This window comes from Amorphotheca resinae (assembly GCF_003019875.1).
Source record: "Amorphotheca resinae ATCC 22711 unplaced genomic scaffold M430scaffold_6, whole genome shotgun sequence".
NCBI classification, from domain to species: domain Eukaryota; kingdom Fungi; phylum Ascomycota; class Leotiomycetes; order Helotiales; family Amorphothecaceae; genus Amorphotheca; species Amorphotheca resinae.
Genome location: NW_020194476.1, coordinates 1357195 through 1377040, shown reverse-complemented (window position 1 = coordinate 1377040; position 19846 = coordinate 1357195). Strand labels below are relative to the sequence as shown.

The following is a 19846-nucleotide window of genomic DNA, read 5'->3' as shown; positions in this document are numbered from 1 at the left end:
AGCCAATCAATCCGTGCCAGGGGTAACATTTACGAGCACACCAATTAGAACACTCATATATATTACAAAGAAAAGCATGTGCCTAGCATCTATGAATAATGATTGATGTGCCTAAGGTACCGTATGGATGTAGGTACGAACCTACAGTAATAAGTAAGGTAAGGTACCTTAGGTAGGTAGGTAAGGTATATCAACCAGTCATTGATTTGCTTCGAATGAAAAAGACGTTCCTCATGAGCGACATGGTCAATAATTCATTATGATTTCTAAGGTATGCATAACCACACAACTCAGCAAAACCAGCGCCCGTCTCATGAACCCCATCCCTATCATTTACAGAAGCGATTCAACAACAAAAAGCACTCTGGGGCGTCAATCATTAAACTCAATATCTTGGCCCACAGCCTTCAAGAGCGACGTCTCAGTAAATCACGGGATTTTACATTTGCCGCATGGCTTCCAAGGCAGCCGTCAGTGACACAACTCTCAAGCTTCTTCCTCTTTGCACACCACTGGCCGGTTGCGTTATCGTTGGCGTTAACCCATCCCTCCATTTTCGGAACACGCTCTTTAGATCCTTCGGTATACCTTCCAGTACGATCGTAGTAACTGGGACATGAGGCCGGTCTTCCATACCCGCAGCGAGGATGCCGTATTCTTGTGCGAACATCAAGGCACTATGAAAGGCGGCATATTGAGATTGGGCCCGTGACCCGACGATGATATAAATTTCAAAGAAGGCATCTAAGATATAGATGTTCGATGAAGAGATATCGCGCTGACAGAAGGGGGAGATTTCAACGATCTGGTACATTCAAAATTAGGATCCCTACAACTAGGACTGGGTTGACTGGGTCGTAGATCGCTTACTTACCTGTGATTTTGCAGAAGAATATGCACAGAAGAGTCGCCCACAGTACTTGTTGTAGTTCGGCTTCAGCCTCCAATGGTCTGCGGATTTTGGTATTTGAGCCCCGTCCCCAAAGACTTCCAGAAATGATGCAGGTTCACTGCCATCTTCTACCTCCTCAATGTCGCCTGTCAAGCCAAAGTCCATCCCAATAAGTCTAGCACAACTAAGCTCATCGACACCACTGCCCTTTCCTTTCCACAGATAGCATTTGCCAGATTGGGTCGAAATGAGGTAGGGAAATCCAGAGCAGAGACTGGCAGGCGAGTAGTCTACCTCGTCAAACGCGATCTGGCCAAACTGCTTTCGCCCACAAAGTATATGCGGCGCCAGAGAATCATATTTGTTCGATGTACCTCTTCGAATTATTATGATACCTCCAAGTGCTTGGAAGAATTCTGGGGTTTCCTTGCCCTGTTGGATCTTGACAAGTCTTCCGCCAGCACTCTTAGCTTCTCTTTGAGCGAAGATATCGGCCCCTTCAACTACCGAAGCAGGGACCTCATCTCCAGCCCAGAAATATACTTCTGTTACCTTCTTCCCAGTCACATTACCGAATACATGAACACAAATGTACATGTTTCCTTCGAATAAGAGCCGCTCTTGATGAGTGGGCACAGGCTGTTTTTTGCCATCGCCTGAAAACTGGTAGAGACTTGCCCGCAATGTCTTGACATCTGTGCCTTGCTCTGGGCGCGCAGCCAGAATTGCCGCAGTATCTGCAAGAAATTCAGGGGGCGAGTCGTGCCGAACAAAGAAATCTGAAAGTAATTTGGAGGCTTCTGATGCCCGAGGTAAAGGTGGCAGATCTGATTCCATGCGTGAAACGGAAGGTGCGGGCCTTGCGTTTGGGGAAGGAGAACGCGGGTGTTTTACTGGTGGTGTTGGAAGTGGTCGCGCTGATGCCAAGTCTCCTATACTTTGAATACCCAGGCCAATTGGTGCATTTGATTTGACTGGACTTGGAGACCGTAGTCCAGCGTCTATCATAGCAGCCTTTTCATCATCCTGTGTGGGCAATTTGATCGGAGAGCGGGCGCGTGGAGGGTTTGCTGCTGGTTGTGATGCTGAAGGACGATCCCATAATGCTGCCACGTTCTTAACTGATCCCAACGACCCTTGCCCCCCGCTCTTGGAATTCTCAGATTGATTGGTTCCGTTCCAAGACGCTAGTGTTCTTGATTGGAGAGGAGGTGTAGCTTCGGGTGACATCTCAGTTGTGTTGGATGTTCTGGGCAACAGCGGTAAAGGCTTGTTATTTGGACTTCTTTCAGTATCTCTTGACATTAGAGACGAAGATTTCGTAGGGGGTATTGGCTTGGCCCAGTCGGTTGATTTAGTAGTCTGTTCCGGTTCCTTCTGCTCTAACTTCGCAGGCGTTTCGCGGGTATTGATTTTCGCAGGAGAAGGTTTGGAGGAGTCCAACAACGGTTCTCCCTCATTACTCTTATTGGCTGCCTCATGAAGAAATTGTGATCGCGATTTCATATCAAGTTTCCGTGGAGTTGAATGTTCAGTTACCGGATTTTCGATGTTGGCTTGGGATGAGGTTTCCAGGACAGGCTCCGTCGACTCCAGAGTCTTCACAGGTACAGAAACACGTGATCTAATGGGAGACTCGGGTTTTGATCCCAAGGGCGAGTTTGCATCTGACGCCCCTTTAGATGTAATGGCAGCGGCAGAAACTTTAGAGGGCGCCTTCCTACGAGGCCCGCGGGCACGTCCCTTGGTCATGTGAGTGAGCTGTGGGCCAGTTTCTGGAGTCTCCGGATTTGTCGTAGCCGTACTCATGCTGACAGTACGTTGAGAAGAAGAGGTAGGGCTCGATGATCGCGACGTATCGCTAGCTATTGAAGGAGGTCCTCGGGCCAACAGCCCAGCAAGGGCTGGATTCAAACGACCGGCGAGCTTACCGCCAATAGCCTCTTTACCTTGGAGACGGCCGGAGGCGCTACTTTCCTTCGGAGGGAATGCTGAACTTGAAAATTCTCGAATATCCGTTTCGTTCACAGTTGAGTTTGATCTCCCCAGAGTCTGTCTTTTTGCGAGGGCTTCAGGAAGAGGTGCTTCAGTGCCTCCTCTAGTAGTAGGCCTTGGAACACCTTTCCCTTCCAGCTGAGCCTTTCTGAAGTCCTCTTTCTTCTTCAGAATAGCATCCTTGAATTCATCCCTAGGCTCTGACTTTTTCGGGCCACCAGTACTATTGAGGGCAGCCTTTCCCCGAGCTATGTTATCCTTTAGTTCATCGGGTGCAACGTAGTTCTGGGTTTTGGTCCGCCGAAGCTGACCAAAAACACTCTTAAATTCGGGTTCCTCTTTTCCATCATTATCAGCAGGAAGCTGACGAGGCTTCAGGATCGCCCTAAAATCCTTCTTGGGTGGTGTTTCAGGTTTTGGTCTGTCAACTTTCGGTTTGCTATTGGCAGGAGAGGACTCGATTTCCGGAGTGGGTGTTGGGCTTGTGTGCTCAGCTACATCTGGCTTGCTGGGAGTTAATTCGCTCTCGGGTGAGCTGACGCTTTCAGAATGGTCTTTGGATATCGCACCAGAAGAACCCCCAGCTGGAAGGCCTGCTATACTTGACGGTCCTGCGAGCCCGCCAGGCGCAGGTGACCTCATCAAGCCGCCAATATTAACTTCATGCTTGTGGCCGACTGTGGGATCATGGGTGAGATCGACGCTATTCTTTTTCCTGATCTTACTGATTTCTGACATCCACGCAGGTTGTTGAGGAGCAACTTTTGGCTTCGGAGATTCGGGCTTATTTAGAGCACTCTCAAGCCAGCTGGATTTCGTGGGACTCCATCTCCTAGGATCCATGGTTTTAGAAGGGGTGATAGGCGGCGTCGTCTCATTACGAGAGGATTGGTCACCAGGAGCATTTTCTTGCCCGGCTTTGACGTCTGAGGGGATCTGCGATCGTGAGCTAGGCAACGAGGGCTTGACGAATGCATCACTGTTTGTAGAAGTTGTCGTGTTTCTCCTCATAGAGCCTGAAGTGGTGATCGTTGCGTTGCTTTGACTTGATGTCGGCCTAGAGGAAGGCCGCGGGGAGTTGTCTCTACTCAGACTGCTAGGCCTAGACGCACTCGCTGAAGCATTCACAACACTACCAAAACCAATGGGGACTTTAGCATCATTGCTGTTTCGATTGCTTGCCACGGAGTTGCGTCGGCTTAGACCAACAGGTGATTGTACGCTCCATCTCTTGCTCACGCTGTCTGACCTTTTCATCATGGCGCTTTGTACAAACCCGCCCATTCCTTTGGTTGGAGAAGTAGTAGGTCTATCCGATCTTTCGGGAGAAATACGACCCTGCGATGGAGACATTGCCAAACCACGAGTTTCTGACATAGAATCTGTATTCGGGGGGTCAAGCTTTTGCGCGCTGGATAATGGAATTGGGGTTCCAAGGCCACCTAAAGAATTTGTTTGCGGGCTTTTCGAGCCAATGCCAAAGGAGGGAGTAGCACTGTTCCTTCGGGGGGTAGAAGATCCATCTATAGGGGCATTTTGGGGAGTAGCACTGTTCCTTCGGGGGGTAGAAGATCCATCTATGGGGGGATTTTGGGTCTTCTCGGACTCGGAAACTTCGCGGGACATTCCAGGCATTTGTACTCGAGCAGTATACGATCCGTGATCTGACCTATCTTCGTCCTCAACCTGGTTTCGTCTGTATGCTGGCGAATGTAATCCCCTATCCGCAGTCTGTCGGAACCAGGCCGGGTCCTTGGATGCCAGCGATTGCGCAATTTGTTCGCGTGAGAGACTTTGCTCCGAGGTAGATGCTGATGAAGGCTCTGGTGTAGGAGTTGCCTTCGGAGATCGCGCGGCATTCTCTGTAGCTACCATTGATAATGGTCGACTTCGTGAAAGGTCGGATGATTGAGAATTTGGGCGGCGTTGCCAGCTTAGGGTTGAGCTTCTCGGAGGCATCGCACTCGATGGCGACGCTCTTATTGAATAGTCCCGCTTCGGCGCTGAGTCCGCAACATCTCGCTCACCATTAATCGGTGGAGGGTCTTCCTTTGTGGGTGGTGTCGAGAAGCCTGACCCCTCCATAACTTCCTCCATTTGTGTATCGCGATGTGGCTCAATGCCTGCTTGAGGATCAATTGTTGGTGGAGGTAACACCTGTGACAAATTACTAGTTTGTGCCGCAGGTATTTTGGAGGAAGTTGGGGTGTTCGCAGGAGAAGACTTTGTGGGGGAGATTGATCTGGCTCGTTCTGAATTCAGTGATCAGCCAAGGATCCAAAAGCAAAGGGAATTGTCCCAACAGCACCTTGCCGTGAAATTGAATCAACTTACCAGCTCGGCGTGCCTGTCGTTCTTTTTTGCCCTGCAAAATCTCTTCCTCGAGCTTCCTATTCCGTTCCTCATCTTCCTGATCTCTTTTGTCGTTCAATTCCTTGATACGCTGCAGGAAGTCGTTCACATCCTCAGAACCGTCCACAGCCGAGGAAGACATACTGGCGGCCAACGATGTTTACTGGACACTCGAAAGCACACGCACAAACACGAAACAGGGCCAGCAAGGTACAAATACGTGCGCCGCCGCGGGGTAGGGCACAGGACTGACTGATTCGAGCGTGGTAGGGATTCTACCTGGATTCATGGGTCACCATCAATACTCCGTGCTTTCGTAGAAGCTTTCGCTTGCGGGCCAGGGAGGTCTCAAGCTGTTTGACCCGTTCTGCGGCCAGCCTTTAGTATTGGTGAGTCTCTCCACGACTGTGTGCTGCAGGGGGTTCGCCAGCAGGACCGTTCACGGTTGATATTGGCATAGGGGGAAGGATATCGATTATCACTAAGTTACGTGTATTGGTGTCCAGCTTTCGCCCAACGTTCTGGGATTGGCGCTCTCTTTGTTTACAGAACTAGATCCACATCGCGCGCCTATAGACACGCGGGTTCCCTGTCCCCTCGTCTGACCACTGCCGGGAATCTAACTTAAAGAAAGAGCCAGAGACTTGGAACTTTGGGACAGGAACGGTTGAAATGCAGTCCGGTGTATTTCTAGTACAAAAATAGCCTTTTCTTAGCATCCTCTACCACCCAGTTGAGACCTTGTTCGAGATTGTGGCCCGTCATCGCGCTGCAGCGGATGATGTGCCATGTGTGTGTCTGAATTGCGTCCAGCTGAAGACCCTGCAAGTAAACACACGGTTAGCGCTTCCGGCTTTTCAACAACCTCGCACTTCCCCTGCTTACCTCTTGGATCTCAAATTGGTCCATACACCCAGGCACGTCGGTCTTGTTGGCGAACACAAGCAGACTTGCGCCTGAGAGTCGCTGTGTAAGACGTTAGCAGAGAGGCTTGGTAAGCAGGATATGGGCAGTGAACCTCTTCCTGTAGCAGGTCGTGCAATTCCTTCCGGCAATCCTCAACCCGCAACCTGTCTGTGGCATCAACGACCCAGATTAATGCATCAGTCTTTTCAAAATAATTCCTCCAGTATGAACGAAGTGTCTTCTGGCCGCCAACATCCCCTAAGATGGATCAGTGAAGGTGTGCACCTCGATTGAGCTGGCTAGATTTACATATGTTGAGCTTGTATCTTTGAACAAAGTCAGCATAAAGATCATCTGCAATCGATTATTGAACCTCCCCTTCATGGTCAATCGTCTTGATATTGAAGCCCAGAGTGGGGCTGACAGTATTGACGTCTTCACCCATAATTTTCTTGACTATAGTCGTCTTCCCAGCATTGTCAAGGCCACTATGAGAATGATCAGTAATAGCCTACAAGACACTTCAGGATTTCTTACAGCATTAGAATCCTCATCTCCTTATCCTTTAATCTGGCTTTCCGTAATATCGATAACATTTTGCCGTTGGCTGAAAAGAAAAAAAGTTTGGAAGTTTGGGTCTAAAAAGGATCATTAGAGCACCTCACAACTGGGTTCATGAGGGTGGTTTATTGATCACGTGACTACCCCTAAGTTCTACACCAGACAACTACATTTATGTATCTTCTTTGATATAAGTAGGTCCAGAAGATGTTACCCCTCTTGGTCAAAATGATAATTACCACTTTTATCTAGAGTTGCGGGATAAAGTACAGTCCCCCTTAGCTTATAACGGGAAACTCCAGGGCATCTGGTTGCGAGACCTTACCTATCCAACATCCAAAAACACAAGCGATACAGCGCATCCCATACCATCTATGTCCAGATAGGTATGTATAGACGATGCACTTGAAGTGGATTGTACTACTGTGAGCATCTAGTTCTATGCTTCTTTGGTCTTCCTGTTTCTCTTCTGGGCCGTCTTACTAGCAACTGCCGCTTGTTCACCCTCAGCAGCCAGTTTCTCATAGTGAATCAGAAATAACGACAGCAGGCGGCAGTTCTTCTGCGTCTTCTTCTTTAGATCTAATTACTAGATTGGTCCGCGTAATTTCGCCTAGTTTAACGCGGTTGATGGGAGACTGTCTTGGGATCTTGTGTAAGTTGAGGTCTTGCTTTCGCGTTCCCAGTCTTTTCACCTTTCAATTTCCTCCCTGTACTCAACCACCATTTTCCATCAACTTGACTTCACAAATTCTCTCAAGCAGGGGTTGTTCTTCCAATGTCTCCCCCAAAGAACGCGTACAATCCTTCCGCCCCTAATGTGAAGAAGAGAGACACCTACCTACCTATCAATGACAGGATCCCGAACAGCAAGGCTTCTATGTATGATCTATCTTCAGCAAGATTCTGGATCAAATGTTAACGCTACTGCAGCATTGAGATAACTGGCTTGACTGACGAGCAGATAGAACTGCTTCTTACCGTTGACGATTTCGCTGCGATGCCTTCTGGGACCCTTCAAGATTCTATTTGGGCGCCTGGCAACGAGAACAAGCAATACGCTCCTATCAAAACACCTACTGCAGCCCCCTCCGGACACAATAATGAGACTGTGCCAAGTGGAGTGTCTGCTTCGCAGTCTAAGACTAGTAAGGTCCCCTTAGGAGATGTCTGCTCGCCCAACAAAATTGCTGACGTCTTGGTAGGCTGGAAGAATTCGACTAGAGTTACAGTAGCCACTGCAGGTAAACAGCAACCACCAGCCCCCACCAACGATCTCTCATCCGTTGCTCCTCACCTTCGAGTTACTGGACAAGAGACCCCATTGAATTTGCCACCCCATCTCCAACCCGTCAATCAAAGTACTCGATTCAACGGGCCACCTCAACTCTCTAACTTAGAAAATACAGAAGATAGACAAATTCCTCAGAATCAAGCAAAGCTATCTTCAAACTCAATAACTGTTCGCCATAACGAGACCATGAGCATTCCTTGCACAAGCGGCAATGCTGGCCCTAGTGGCATCCTACAACAAACACAACACCTCTCCCCATCTAAGCAAAATGAAATTAGCCAGCAGTCGGCTGTGCTCCCAATTAGATCGTCCTTCACGATAAATGGCTCACAGGAAGATGCTTTTATGAGTTTTCTGAACAACAAGGTTGCTGCTCAGGCAAAGACCAAGGAACTTGCATCAAGGGCACAAGAAGTTTCAAGCAAATTTACTTCAGAATCGACTTCTCAGAATAAGTTCCAGACTTCTCAGTCTCAGTCGGCTCTTGGTGTTACTTGGCACTCACATTCTGTTAGTCGTCATGAAGATTTTACCACATTTTTGTCGAGGAAAGAGAAGGAATCTCTGTCCAAAGGAAGGCGATACCATGCAGCCAGTACTAACCCAGCTCACAAGGAGGCAGTCCGGCAACCCGAGCAGCGAACTCAGCCCTCGACTCTAGATCATGAGAAGAGTGCTGGGGGAAGTCGAGTTGATACATCTACCACCTTGAACCGAGGCCATCTAATGGCACTCCCTCGAAATAACATGGCCATCCAGAGCAGTAAGACTCCTTGGGCTGCACCTCATCAACCATACAGCAGCCAGGGAGCCTTCAAGGTTCCTCGTAGCAGCCTCGAGCCTTCTTCAACAGCCATGGCCAAGGTTCTGGGACAGAGCAAGACCTCCGCTGAAAAAGCTATTGTCAATCAAAATAATGGCAATTCTAATGATATCTTTCCTACATCTTCAGTTGGATGGGACGATCCTTCTTTGCTAAAGCTTGGGCAAATGCATAAGGCTGGGGAACTTCACAAAGCAATCGTGGACGAGTTCATGGGATCTGTCCTAACCCACTCTAACACCTTACCCTTGACCGAGGGATCTCTTGCCATATCTACGGGCTTGGCCCCTCGTGTGGAGTCCGAAGATAGCCTCTATGGTCAAGTCAGCGATGAAGGAATCAGAGGAAAGAAGAAGGAGAACGTACGTGCTACGCAAGGCATTCCTGCCACCGAGGAGTTGCTGGATTTCCAGAACAAATGGATGCCGCCTCCCTGCAATTGGGAGGTCGATCGTCCCATCTTTGACATCAGCTTTATGCCAAAATATATTCGGGAAGATTGGGCACCAGGCATACCATGCGGTCCCTCTGTTACGGTCGACATTAGCGCTGAGGGGTTCAGGCTTGGAAAGCTTCCAGTTAATGGGAAGTATCTAGGTGAAGAGGTCATTCAGCCTGATAGTATACCAGGTGAGTTTGCACATCATCCCCATTTGATCTAAGTATGTATGTCTCTAATCTTGATATAGACATAAAGAATTCAGAAAAGGGCCAGAAGCGTCTGCTCCAAACCGCTGAGTTAGACTCTTTTAACTTCATAAAGGCAATGAAGAAACGAACTAAAAACGTCAAAATGATGAATGTTCAGACCGAAGCAAGATATAGGGAGATCGCAGAAATGGAGTTTGCGCCGCACCCTTATGCACCTGCTATTGATATCTACTTGAGGTAGAACTTGCTTTCCTTCATTTCAGACCATATGCTTATAATTACTAGGCCAGCTACTCTTTCTGATGTGTCGGGCATCAAAGCTGTCTACAACTATTGTAAGTTCTCCCCTTCCGAGTGAGTTCCAGACTACAAGTAGAAACTTGAGTAGAGACTGGGGCTATAGTATGACCCGGTTACTACACATATTTTACAGCTGGCTCCTTCCAACTAGTGATTAAATACTGATAACATCCATAGACATAAAGAATTCGATCATCCCAGAAGACCAGGTTGAAGTTTCAGAAGATAACATTGCGGCGTTGATCAACACTTGCAAGAGTGAGAAGCTCCCCTGCGTTGTTGCGATCCGAGGATGTGTTCCATCTTTCAAATCGCCAAGGAACAGCATCATCCAATCGAAATCTCTCTTGCCGAAATTTGAAAATGTCATCGGTTTTGGTGTTGCCCAGACTTACGGTTACGGATTCTCTGGTCTACGCACTGGTCGATCTAGAACAACTGCAGACCTGCAATTCTACGTGCACCACGAGTACACTCGCAAAGGAGTCGGTCGCAGTATTCTCGACCGTCTGATTCAGTGTTTATCTCCTTCTTATGCGTGAGTCTCCATCTCAAATCCTTGATAAAACAATGGCTGACATATGTTTAGAGGTAAAGATGGGTATTCTTGGTTGAACCCCAACGAAGATCCAACTTACAAAGTGGGCGGCGCGCACCTCATGCATCAACTTGTCATTCAGTTACCTGTTAACTTCAAGGATGACACCACCTTACCCTGGTTCACCGAATTCCTCACAAAATACTGGTTCGATAAGGAAGCCAGACTGGCCCGAGTTGCACGAAGCACCATCGCTCGTGGACAGGCGAACTTTCTTGACCTCGTGATCTTTACCAAGGAAATTTCAGTCGTCACGGAGCATCCAGGTTTCACGTGAAGCGCTATTTCGAATACCGCGGGTTGGGTGCAATTGAAAACCGGAATTTGGTTGTGCGTACTGGAGCATAAGCGTCTTTGCTTACCTCAAGAGCGGCTTCCACCATGACCAGGAGCCTGCCTCTTGCTCTTATCGACTTTTACTTTTCTCACTTTTCTCACTTTCCTCCCAGCCTTTGAACGGATACCGATACATCTGAAAAATGTATCCCAAAATTCAGATAAAGCTTCACTTGGGAGGATCCGGTGCCTTGTTCAGTTACATACCGACAGGGCTCACGGGGGACGAGTTTATTTCATTTCTTTTTCATTTCCATTTTCATTTTCATTAATGACGGGAGCCCTCCAAGCACACATCTCCTCACGAAACTTTCCTTTCTTTCTTTCTTTGCTATTGCCTTCTTGATATTTCACTCTCAATGCTCTTTATCAGATGGGGATACATTAAACAATTCGGGATTCGTTACTTGGTCATGGCCTACCAACCTACCTATTCCGTCCATGTCGCTTCTTCTGCTCCACAAGAAGTCAGAAATCCATCCATCAAGGAGCTTGTAACTTTAATGAAATCACCAAAGCTTTTCCACTCAATGGGTCGTGAAATGAAAATATGGATTTGCATTGTGTGAATGTTTCGTGTGATAGCTGGGATATTAGATATCCTGACGTCTCAGCTATTCTTTCATACGATACAGGTTCGTTTTGGTCCGTAGGCTAATTGTGGTTCTGAGCCCCTCCCCCCCTCCTCTTCTTAAAATAAACTTTGCGGCTTCACTCTGTGCTAATTGCTTCCACTTATATAGAACTGGTTCTCTCCTTCTCCACTTTAGGGTGATCGTGGTGTCCAATCTGTTTGTGTAGAGTATCATGAAGTTATTTGGCTGCTGGTCAAAATATATGGCTGAAAGGGGGGAGCTTGACTGAGATTCTAGTAGTAGGTACATTTCAACCTTATCACTACTACGGAGGAGAAGTTTGCAACGAGTTTTTACAATTTTCTATGATGAAATGGTAGGGCTCAACTGGGTATAAACGGATTTTTAAGTGTCAAGCAAGTAGGTACTTTGTCATGACTGACTACCGTTTCTTACCAGGCTTTCCCTTGCCAGCAGGCTTACCGCCTTTGGCTTTCTTCTCTTTCTTCTTGCCCTCCAAGACGCCCTTGCCGTCGCGTTCAGCCCTGCCCTTCTTCCACACTTTCCCTTCGACCCTCATGTCGTGGTCATCCAGTTTCTTCTTGTCCTTGTTGCTCAACTTTCCTGGTTTCTTCTTTAGTATGCTCTCCACGCCGTTCAACTCGGCCCTGCCCAACTTCTTCGCAGCTCTCTTCTCCTTCTCGCTTTCGAACCACGTCCTCTTGGGCCGTCCCTTGATCTCGTCCTCGTGCGCGATGATGTTCTCTCCCCTTCTGACCTGCATCTCCGCCTGCGCCAGCTGCTTGTCCTCCTTCTCCTCTTTCAGGATCTCCTCGATCTCATCTTCCATAGCCGTGACCTTGTCGGCCCACTTGTCGGCTTCTGCTGCTTCGATTACTCGACTGACGATCTTGGCGCCTTGCGTTCGTCCGCTCTTCACCGCTGCCTTGACGACTTTGCGATCGGGCTCTGCTGCTAAGGTGCAGGCACGACCGGACCGTCCTGCTCTTGCGGTTCGTCCGACTCGGTGGAGATAGATCTCGTGGGATTGGGGTGCTTCGTAGTTGATGACTGTGTCAACGCCCTTGATATCGAGACCTCGAGACGCTAGGTCGGTGGCGAGCAAAAAGGATGCTTTGCCATCACGGAAAGCTTCTACACTTGTGATACGCTATGGACGTTAATATGTGCACTTGATCAAGATCATAAGAGGTACTTACTTGCTCTTGGCTCATGCTACCATGCAATTCGGTGGCTTTGAGACCGGAAAGTCCGAAAATTACACGAGCTCTGTGTGCTTCCTTCTTTTGTCGGAAGAACACGATGACTCGATCAGTGTAAACATTTGAGCAGAGATAAAGAAGATAGCCCATTCGTTTCGTCTCCCTTCCCGGCCGTAGACGGATAAACTCTTGCACCAGGGTACCAACAGTTTGCTTTTGAGAATCGACGAGCAGTCTCACAGGTCTATTGAGACCCACACGAATGAGGTTATCGACGGAAGAGGTCATGGTCGCTGAGAACAACATCGTCTGTCTAGACTTAGGGATTGTAGTCAAGATCTCGTTCAGCTCATCCGCAAATCCAGCCTCAAGCATCCTGTCAGCTTCATCGAGGACTAGAATCTCGAGTGTGTCCACCGTAAAGCTTGCTGAATTGCGCATGTGGTCAATGAAACGACCAGGAGTTGCAATAATGACATCCGGCCGCAGTCTTAATTCCGCTTCCTGGACTTTGAGACTGAGACCTCCCACCGCCAAACAAAACTTGATATCGGTATGGCTGGCTAGTTTCGTTGCAACGGCGTGACATTGGATTGCCAACTCACGCGTTGGCATCAGAATGGCGACTCTGCTCGTTGGGACTTTCTTAGGCCGGTATAATAGACGCTCAAGTACTGGGACAATAAATGCAGCGGTTTTTCCAGAACCGGTCACTGCACCACCGACAACATCCTTTCCGAGTAAAGCGACAGGTATCGTCTTGGCCTGGATTGGAGTTGGCTGAGTGAACCCGACGGCAGCGAGCCCTCGTAGAATGGGCCTCGACAGTGACATGCTCTGGAAAGACGAGGCGATAGTTGATTTAGCACCCTTGGCAGGCTTCTCTTCAGGAGCAAAGAAGGCTTCTCGGCGGGCTGCCTCTTCTGGGTCCTCATCTTTATCCCCTTCGTCGGATTCGCTTTCTGAAGCTAGGTCCTCTGGGTGAGGAACAGGTGATGCAACTGAATCACTGTCTGAATTGTCCTGGTCGTCCTGGTCGTTCTCTTGGCCCTCCTCCTCCTCCTCATCTGAGTCCTCGACCTGGTTCTCATCGCCAGACTCCTCTTCATCGGAAGCAACACCCATCCCAAATCCATCTTCAGCCATAAACTCGTCACCATCATCCTGGATACCTTCCAGATCATCGCCCGAGTTCTCAGCTTCACTTCCGGCTTCCTCCTCCGCCTCTTCGGATTCTTCCTTTTTTCCAGCATTCTGTTTCTGTCTTCTCCTCGCAATGATTTCGTCAATGTCGACGGCTTTCTTATCCCCACCATTACTGAGGCCCTTTTTCGCACTCTCGAATCCCCAACCCTCAAATTCCTCCATCCTGTCGTCTTTATCGTCCTCCATAGCAAACTCGAACTCAGAGTCCATAGCTCCATCATCCTCGTCTTTCGCACCCCAAATTCCCTCATTCTCATCCTCTACCGCTTCCGCTCCAGCCTTCTTTCCCTTCTTGGCTTTTTTGTTCTTCTTCGATGTGGCATTGGAGGAATCATCGTTGTGCTTGCGCTTTTTGTTGGATGGAGGCGGGGATGCCGGTATTTCTTCGTCGAGGTTGGGCACCGAGTCTTCCTCATTGTCAGATATAGTGAGGACGAAGTCATCGGCTAGCTTTCGCTTTGTTGGAGGCGCCATCTTGAATTGTCCTGAAAACGGAATTCTCCAATATATTTTTCACCCGCTGGAAGTTTTCTCTGCAGATGCAACTTTTCTCTTTTTCTGCCGTCCGGAAACAGTTTAGCCTTGATTGAGGCGGTGAGCCGGTCCTGACATGGATGTAGCGTTCCTCAGGCCGCATCGCTTTCATACCTGAGGTACCTTAGGAGAGTTACAATGCGCAGCTTGAAGATCTTGAATTAATGATTACTATTGGTGCCGGTATCTAATATCATTTGTCCTTCTGCCTCACTGCTTTCAGCAATGATAGAGGAAAAGAAGAAAGGAGGGCAACCGTCAAGATGAAAGCAAAAAGGAGAAAAAGGGGGAATAAGTGGGGGAAGCCTTGTCAGCCTTGCTGAGCCATACAGCTTAAAGCTCTCTCTCTGCGCCTCCTGTGGCTGAACCCAAAGCAGGGACCAACCAACCAACCACTCGCACTCGGCATCACTCGGTCCATCAATCAACTCCAACGTCGCAGCCTCTTCTCCTCTGCGAAAGTAGCATTGTAGCTTTGACATGCCAATCGACTCCGACTGTCATCCTCCATGGCCACTGTCCGACGAGGCCAATGGCCAATGACTCTCGACCTTCCCAGTAACCAGCCCGATCATCTCCCTCCCATCTGCGCCCTGTTTCTTATCTATTTCGACACCCGGGCGGGTTATACCATCGCGTGGAAGCGCTCGTTACCCGCTATCGAACTCGAGGGGGTTGTCGAGTATAAGAGCCTGCCCTCTGGATTGCATACGGTCAAGGAGGATTTGATCTACTTCGTCCATGAAGATAATGCTGGTCTCAGCGCATTCGTCAATGCCCCCGCGGCGGAGGAGTCGAGAAATGCGCGCATGATTGCTGTCGGCATTCTGGTTCCCTTGAGCTACGGGCGGCTTGGGAGGAGTTGGAAGCATGCAGGAAAACTGAAGGAGATGGCCAAGTACTTCGGACGATCCCTAATAGTTCTGGCATGATACTGACCATCCGTAGTCAGCTCATTGCAGACGAGTCAAAGACACAGGTTCTCGAAGATTTCTGGGAGGAGCATAAAGCCCATGATGGCTCTGCCCCTGACGTGGAGAATATTTCCCCACCCGATTCTCCTGCGAGCATCACATTCAAATCGATACGGACGACAACCAAAAGACCCAAAAGCCAAGCTAGAAATCGCTCGGCATCAGATGGCACAGCACTGTTACCTCCTGGGCACAATCTATCTGCATACCATCCAGCCTGGAGCTTGCCACGTCTCCTTGAAACCTTTGGCCCGTTGATATTTCCTATACACCGGGCAGCGCTCTTACGCAAAAGAATTCTGATCACTACACACGCACCCGTGGAAGAGACATGTAATTTTGGTAGGCAGGCCTTTCCCTTGCCTAGAAGACGGTCAATAATAACTTCTTGCAGTATATGACCTTTCTGTTCTTTCAAATATACCCCTCGCTGTAAGCGGCCTCTTAGCATCTACAGCCCCTCCCCAAAGACTTCGTCCCCTATTCTCAATCGGCGTTCACGACATACCCATGTTAGAAGATGATCTCCGAGCCTCCAAAGCCGCCGCTACGATGCCAGTGTCAGAAGACCTGGAAGATCTAGACGAAACAGGACGTGGCTGGATAGCCTGCACAACAGACAGCATCCTCGCCATGAAATCTTCGCTCTATGATGTCCTCATTACAATGCCACCCCCTTACTCCGAAGAGGCCGCTCAGAAAGTCTGGCCAAAAGTCGAATCTCCCAAAGGCGTCGAGATGAAAGCCACGCAGAGAGATCTGCGACGCTACAGAACTCTCCGCTGGGGCCTGACCCATCGTGTTTCTCCACCTACCAGTCCTCAGACCACGAGGCGCGCCAGCACCGGCGATCAGTCCTCAGAAAGGCCCCGCGTCACGTCGGTATCCTCTCGTGACGGTCCTATGCTCGATATCCCAGATACAGACAGCATAGTCGAGCCCCTTTCCTGGTCCGCACTCGCCTATTCCGGATTCATGTGGTGGGCATCAGCGGGTGAACAGCGTCTGCACTCCGACGAAGAGTCAGAAGCAGACGAAGCCCTCCTCTCGGGTCTTTCCCTCGGTCCCCCCAAACATCCCGCGTCCAACAAAACCCGTTCTGTCTCATCTACGAGTCTGAAAACCGACGGCGCTGCGAGGCAGGAGATGGGCATCATCGCATACTTCCACCGTCTGACGACGCAGATCCTGACGACCCTGAGCGACATCGTCGACGTGATGGATTCCGACGACGAGAGAGAAGATGGGGAACGTCTTCTGCTGAATGGGAGAGACGAGGAGGATGATGATGATGTGCCCGCCGTCTACATCAATAGTGCGGATGTGGTGCGCATGGGACTCGATATCTGGAGCCCCAACGACCATGCCTTCGTCGAGGAGGTGGCTAGGGAGTATTTCGGAAGGAGAGCACAGGTAGATGGCGGAAGTGTTAATGTATGTGGGATCCGGATTTGTTGATACTGGGTTTCGTTTTTGAAAGGAATTATCTTATTTTTAATCACGGAAACAAAGGCGTTCAAGGATGAGAGAGCTCCGCGCAATAAGCTAGCTAGCTGGGTTTTTGGTTTGAATGGATATTTTTTGGTTCTTTGATCTCTAAGCCTGCCAAAATTGGCTGGTTTCTATGCCCCAGCGTAATGCATGCAGACTTTGCAACTGAACAGATCCCCCATACAATGTGTTATGTATCTGACGCCGTCCCATGCCCCTTATTTTACAAACCACGACAGTTACCACCAGAAAAAAGGGAATCCAAAGACGCAAAGATGCAAAACCGTCATAAAAGAAAACGTAAAATTTGAATTATTCTTCATCGGTATCGGTATCTGTCTCACTGGTATCATCGGCCTCCTCTTCTGTGTTGCTTTCCTCCTCACTTGACTCTTCTTCTTCTTCAACTGGCTTCTTCTTCTTCTTTGGCGGGGGAGCCCCACCGGTTTTAAGAGCATTCATTGCACCTGCTAGGGAATCTGATGTTTGGTCAGTTATTGGCCTTGATAGAGTGATTTGTCGAGATTTACCTTCATCAGGCTCGCTGATGTCATCCTCAGCCTCGATTTCAGCCGCCTTGCTCGCTTCTTCGATAACCAATGTAACTTCCATCTTGGTATCAAACCCAACATATGAATCACAGATCAGCTGCAGAGCGAAAGTGTAATGACCCGCCTGGGGAGGTGCTTGGAATTGGGCTTTCAGAGTCTGCATGTTGAAAGTAGGCTTGCCACTCTCATCGTAAATTGGCTTGTCGAATGTTGTGAATGTGAAAGGCGGTACAGCAATCTTGCCCTGTTTGCTGTCGGTGAGGAAAACATGCCACCGAGGCGAGTAGTCGCGGGCAAAATAAGGAGCGAAGGTGAGAGGCGGTTGAACAGGCTTGTCTTCTTCGGGAGCTTTCTGGCCCTTGACTGCCTTCTTTTTCCGGCCCATGAGAGCATCGAGGTCATCTTCATCAGGGTCCACATCTTCCAGATCAATCTCATTAACCTGCGGTATGTTTGCGCTTCCGGGAGGTATGAATCTTCCCTTAACCACTAGAGTTACCAGCGAGCTAGGCGTGACGAATTTCTCACCAGTGACTTTGAAGAACGCCTTTTCAACTTGCAGACGAGGTAGCTTTTTGGCCACAGTCATGGCAGTCTGGTATTGTGACTCGGTCAGGAGACCATCGCCAACGGACAGCTTATGTCGATACGCCTCTGGTAAACCCATGTATTGCTGCAAAGTTAAATGCGTCTTCGCGTCGCCTTCAACGGCCTTGGCAATAGCTGGAGTGAAATATGGGAGCTGGAGAAGGGGAGAGCCTCCTGGAGGTATAGCTTGCAGTAAGTTCTGGGACGTGAGGTACGAAGCGAGAATGGGCGCAGTTGTTCCGAATGCCAGAGAAATAGCGGTAAATGAAGAATTGAGAGCATGAGCGATTGGCGCAACCTGGATCTTTGCCTGGTTGAGGGCAGGATCGTCGAGTTCAACGCGGCCAAGGTATGCCCAGAGAAGTCCAAGGGCCTTTCGTCGAACACCACCATCCAAGTCTTCTAGCTTTGTCCGGTCCTTGACAGATAATCCACCAGCGAAGGGAGTCGCAACACCCTCCGCGAGGATTCTCGATTCTAATTTTCCCAGACCCGATTCGGCCTTCTCGCCTTTCAAGATGTGTTGAAATTCAGCACCAGTGCTCAGAGCGCTGATGATCCCTCCTTCCGTAATGCTGTCCTCGTACTCGCGGAAGAGGCTATTGGCACTCTCCATCAGGACCCCCTCCTTGGACATTCGTTGCGTTCCGTACCACCAAGTACCGACTAGATAGGGTAACAGGACTCCGAGCATGATTGAATATACCAGAATCACGTATTTCCCATTACCATCAGAGACCATGATTTTGGGTAGAGCAATACCAATGCTGAAGCTCTGTTTGCCATCAGGATGGCCATACTGGATATAATTATTTCGGACCTCCTCGTCGGTGAGCGCTTTGTATGCCTTTGTAATCTCGACAAAGTGGTCATTGAGCATTTCGATCGTCTCATTCTTCGACGGGTCTGGTCTGATCTTATCCGGATGGTATTTGAGTGACATACGCTTATAGTGCGACTTGATTTGTTTCTCTGTGGCGGACTGTTACAGTGTTAGGAAGGAACTCGCACATAAGGGTTAAGCAGCGCATACACTTGATATGCCCAAGATATCATATGGATTCCAAATCTTGGGTACTGTTCGCGCAGTGACCACAATCAGATAGGCCATGAAAGCCATTATCGCCCACCCGACAATTACAGTGATGGCGCGCTTCACCCTCCGCTCCTTCCTCTTCTGCGCTTTTCTTTGGCCATCGATCAGATCTGCATGTTCTGGTCGGAAGTCTGTGGTTATCCTAGGCGCAGTGGCACCAAGGTCTGTACTGGGCTTCAGGACAGAGTATGTCAAAGGAACGGTGACGATCCCCACGACGGTGAGAACGAAGAACGGGAAGAATTGTCCCTTGAGAACGTTAGCGCGCGGCTTCCACGCATGGAACAAAAGAGGTCCCGTACCTGTTCATCGTATGAGTATTCCGTTCCACTCATCTTGATCTCGAGGATCGGCCTCTTTGGTCTTGAAGACCAGCGCCCCTAGTATTTCTCGCACGCAAGATGGGATCTGAAAAGAATGTTGGATTATGATAGATGCACCTTTGTATTTTGGCAAGAATCCCGAAAGGTATTGTGTCCAGAGAGGAATGTCAGAGAGGGAATGGCTGCTCGAGTTTAAAAGCACGAGACGCTTCAATAATCGGGAATGAAATCTGGCTCTCCAATGTTAGGCAGGGGCTAACTATTCTGGGGATGGTGGGGAAAGGCTGAGCCCCTCAACCAATCAGACTCGCAAAGGAGAGAAGGAGGCCATAGTTCTACTGGTCGTAGGTCGACAGGACCACATTATATGATTTTCTGGAATGCGATGTAATATAGAATGGAAAGTATCTTAGTTGTGTTCCCTTTAATTGAATTTATGTTGAGTTGAGTTTTCGATTTTCTTCCGTTGCTCTAGTTCACCACACCACTTTCTGAGGCTCAAGGGGGAGGCTGTGCGAGGCTGAGCCTACACCACTTCAGCCTTATTTAGCACTACGGAAAATGCTACGCATAGTAG

The 19846-nt window shown here is 49.1% G+C and overlaps 6 protein-coding genes across 6 annotated transcripts; 2 read left to right on the top strand and 4 right to left on the bottom strand.

The window, feature by feature from the left end:
- Positions 1–439: 439 nt before the first annotated feature.
- Positions 440–5381, bottom strand: M430DRAFT_28071 (hypothetical protein; the record flags this gene model as incomplete). Its single annotated transcript, XM_024865758.1, has 3 exons — positions 440–805; positions 875–5139; positions 5222–5381. The coding sequence occupies 3 exons, from the start codon at positions 5379–5381 to the stop codon at positions 440–442; spliced, it is 4791 nt and encodes a 1596-aa protein (XP_024721007.1).
- A 319-nt stretch (positions 5382–5700) lies between these two features.
- M430DRAFT_121347 (hypothetical protein) lies at positions 5701–6767 on the bottom strand. Its single transcript, XM_024861803.1, has 6 exons — positions 6683–6767; positions 6523–6633; positions 6455–6471; positions 6258–6403; positions 6125–6205; positions 5701–6061 (listed from the first exon to the last, which is right to left on the bottom strand). Exons 1-6 carry the CDS (start codon positions 6739–6741, stop codon positions 5930–5932), a joined length of 546 nt encoding a protein of 181 aa, XP_024721006.1. The 5' UTR covers positions 6742–6767; the 3' UTR covers positions 5701–5929.
- Positions 6768–7484: 717 nt separating this feature from the next.
- On the top strand, positions 7485–10889 carry M430DRAFT_58776 (hypothetical protein; the record flags this gene model as incomplete). The annotated part of the gene is made up of 7 exons (XM_024868755.1): positions 7485–7588; positions 7640–7854; positions 7912–9453; positions 9513–9711; positions 9760–9809; positions 9952–10312; positions 10364–10889. 7 exons carry the CDS (start codon positions 7485–7487, stop codon positions 10647–10649), a joined length of 2757 nt encoding a protein of 918 aa, XP_024721005.1. The 3' UTR covers positions 10650–10889.
- Positions 10890–11625: 736 nt separating this feature from the next.
- M430DRAFT_42303 (hypothetical protein) lies at positions 11626–14206 on the bottom strand. The gene is made up of 2 exons (XM_024867544.1): positions 12504–14206; positions 11626–12454 (listed from the first exon to the last, which is right to left on the bottom strand). The coding sequence occupies exons 1-2, from the start codon at positions 14184–14186 to the stop codon at positions 11726–11728; spliced, it is 2412 nt and encodes an 803-aa protein (XP_024721004.1). The 5' UTR covers positions 14187–14206; the 3' UTR covers positions 11626–11725.
- A 579-nt stretch (positions 14207–14785) lies between these two features.
- M430DRAFT_101489 (hypothetical protein) lies at positions 14786–16678 on the top strand (the record flags this gene model as incomplete). The annotated part of the gene is made up of 3 exons (XM_024860714.1): positions 14786–15144; positions 15195–15562; positions 15615–16678. The coding sequence occupies 3 exons, from the start codon at positions 14786–14788 to the stop codon at positions 16676–16678; spliced, it is 1791 nt and encodes a 596-aa protein (XP_024721003.1).
- A 178-nt stretch (positions 16679–16856) lies between these two features.
- On the bottom strand, positions 16857–19482 carry M430DRAFT_140063 (hypothetical protein). The gene is made up of 4 exons (XM_024862646.1): positions 19249–19482; positions 18884–19195; positions 17242–18832; positions 16857–17190 (listed from the first exon to the last, which is right to left on the bottom strand). Exons 1-4 carry the CDS (start codon positions 19279–19281, stop codon positions 17024–17026), a joined length of 2103 nt encoding a protein of 700 aa, XP_024721002.1. The 5' UTR covers positions 19282–19482; the 3' UTR covers positions 16857–17023.
- Between the last annotated feature and the right edge of the window lie 364 nt (positions 19483–19846).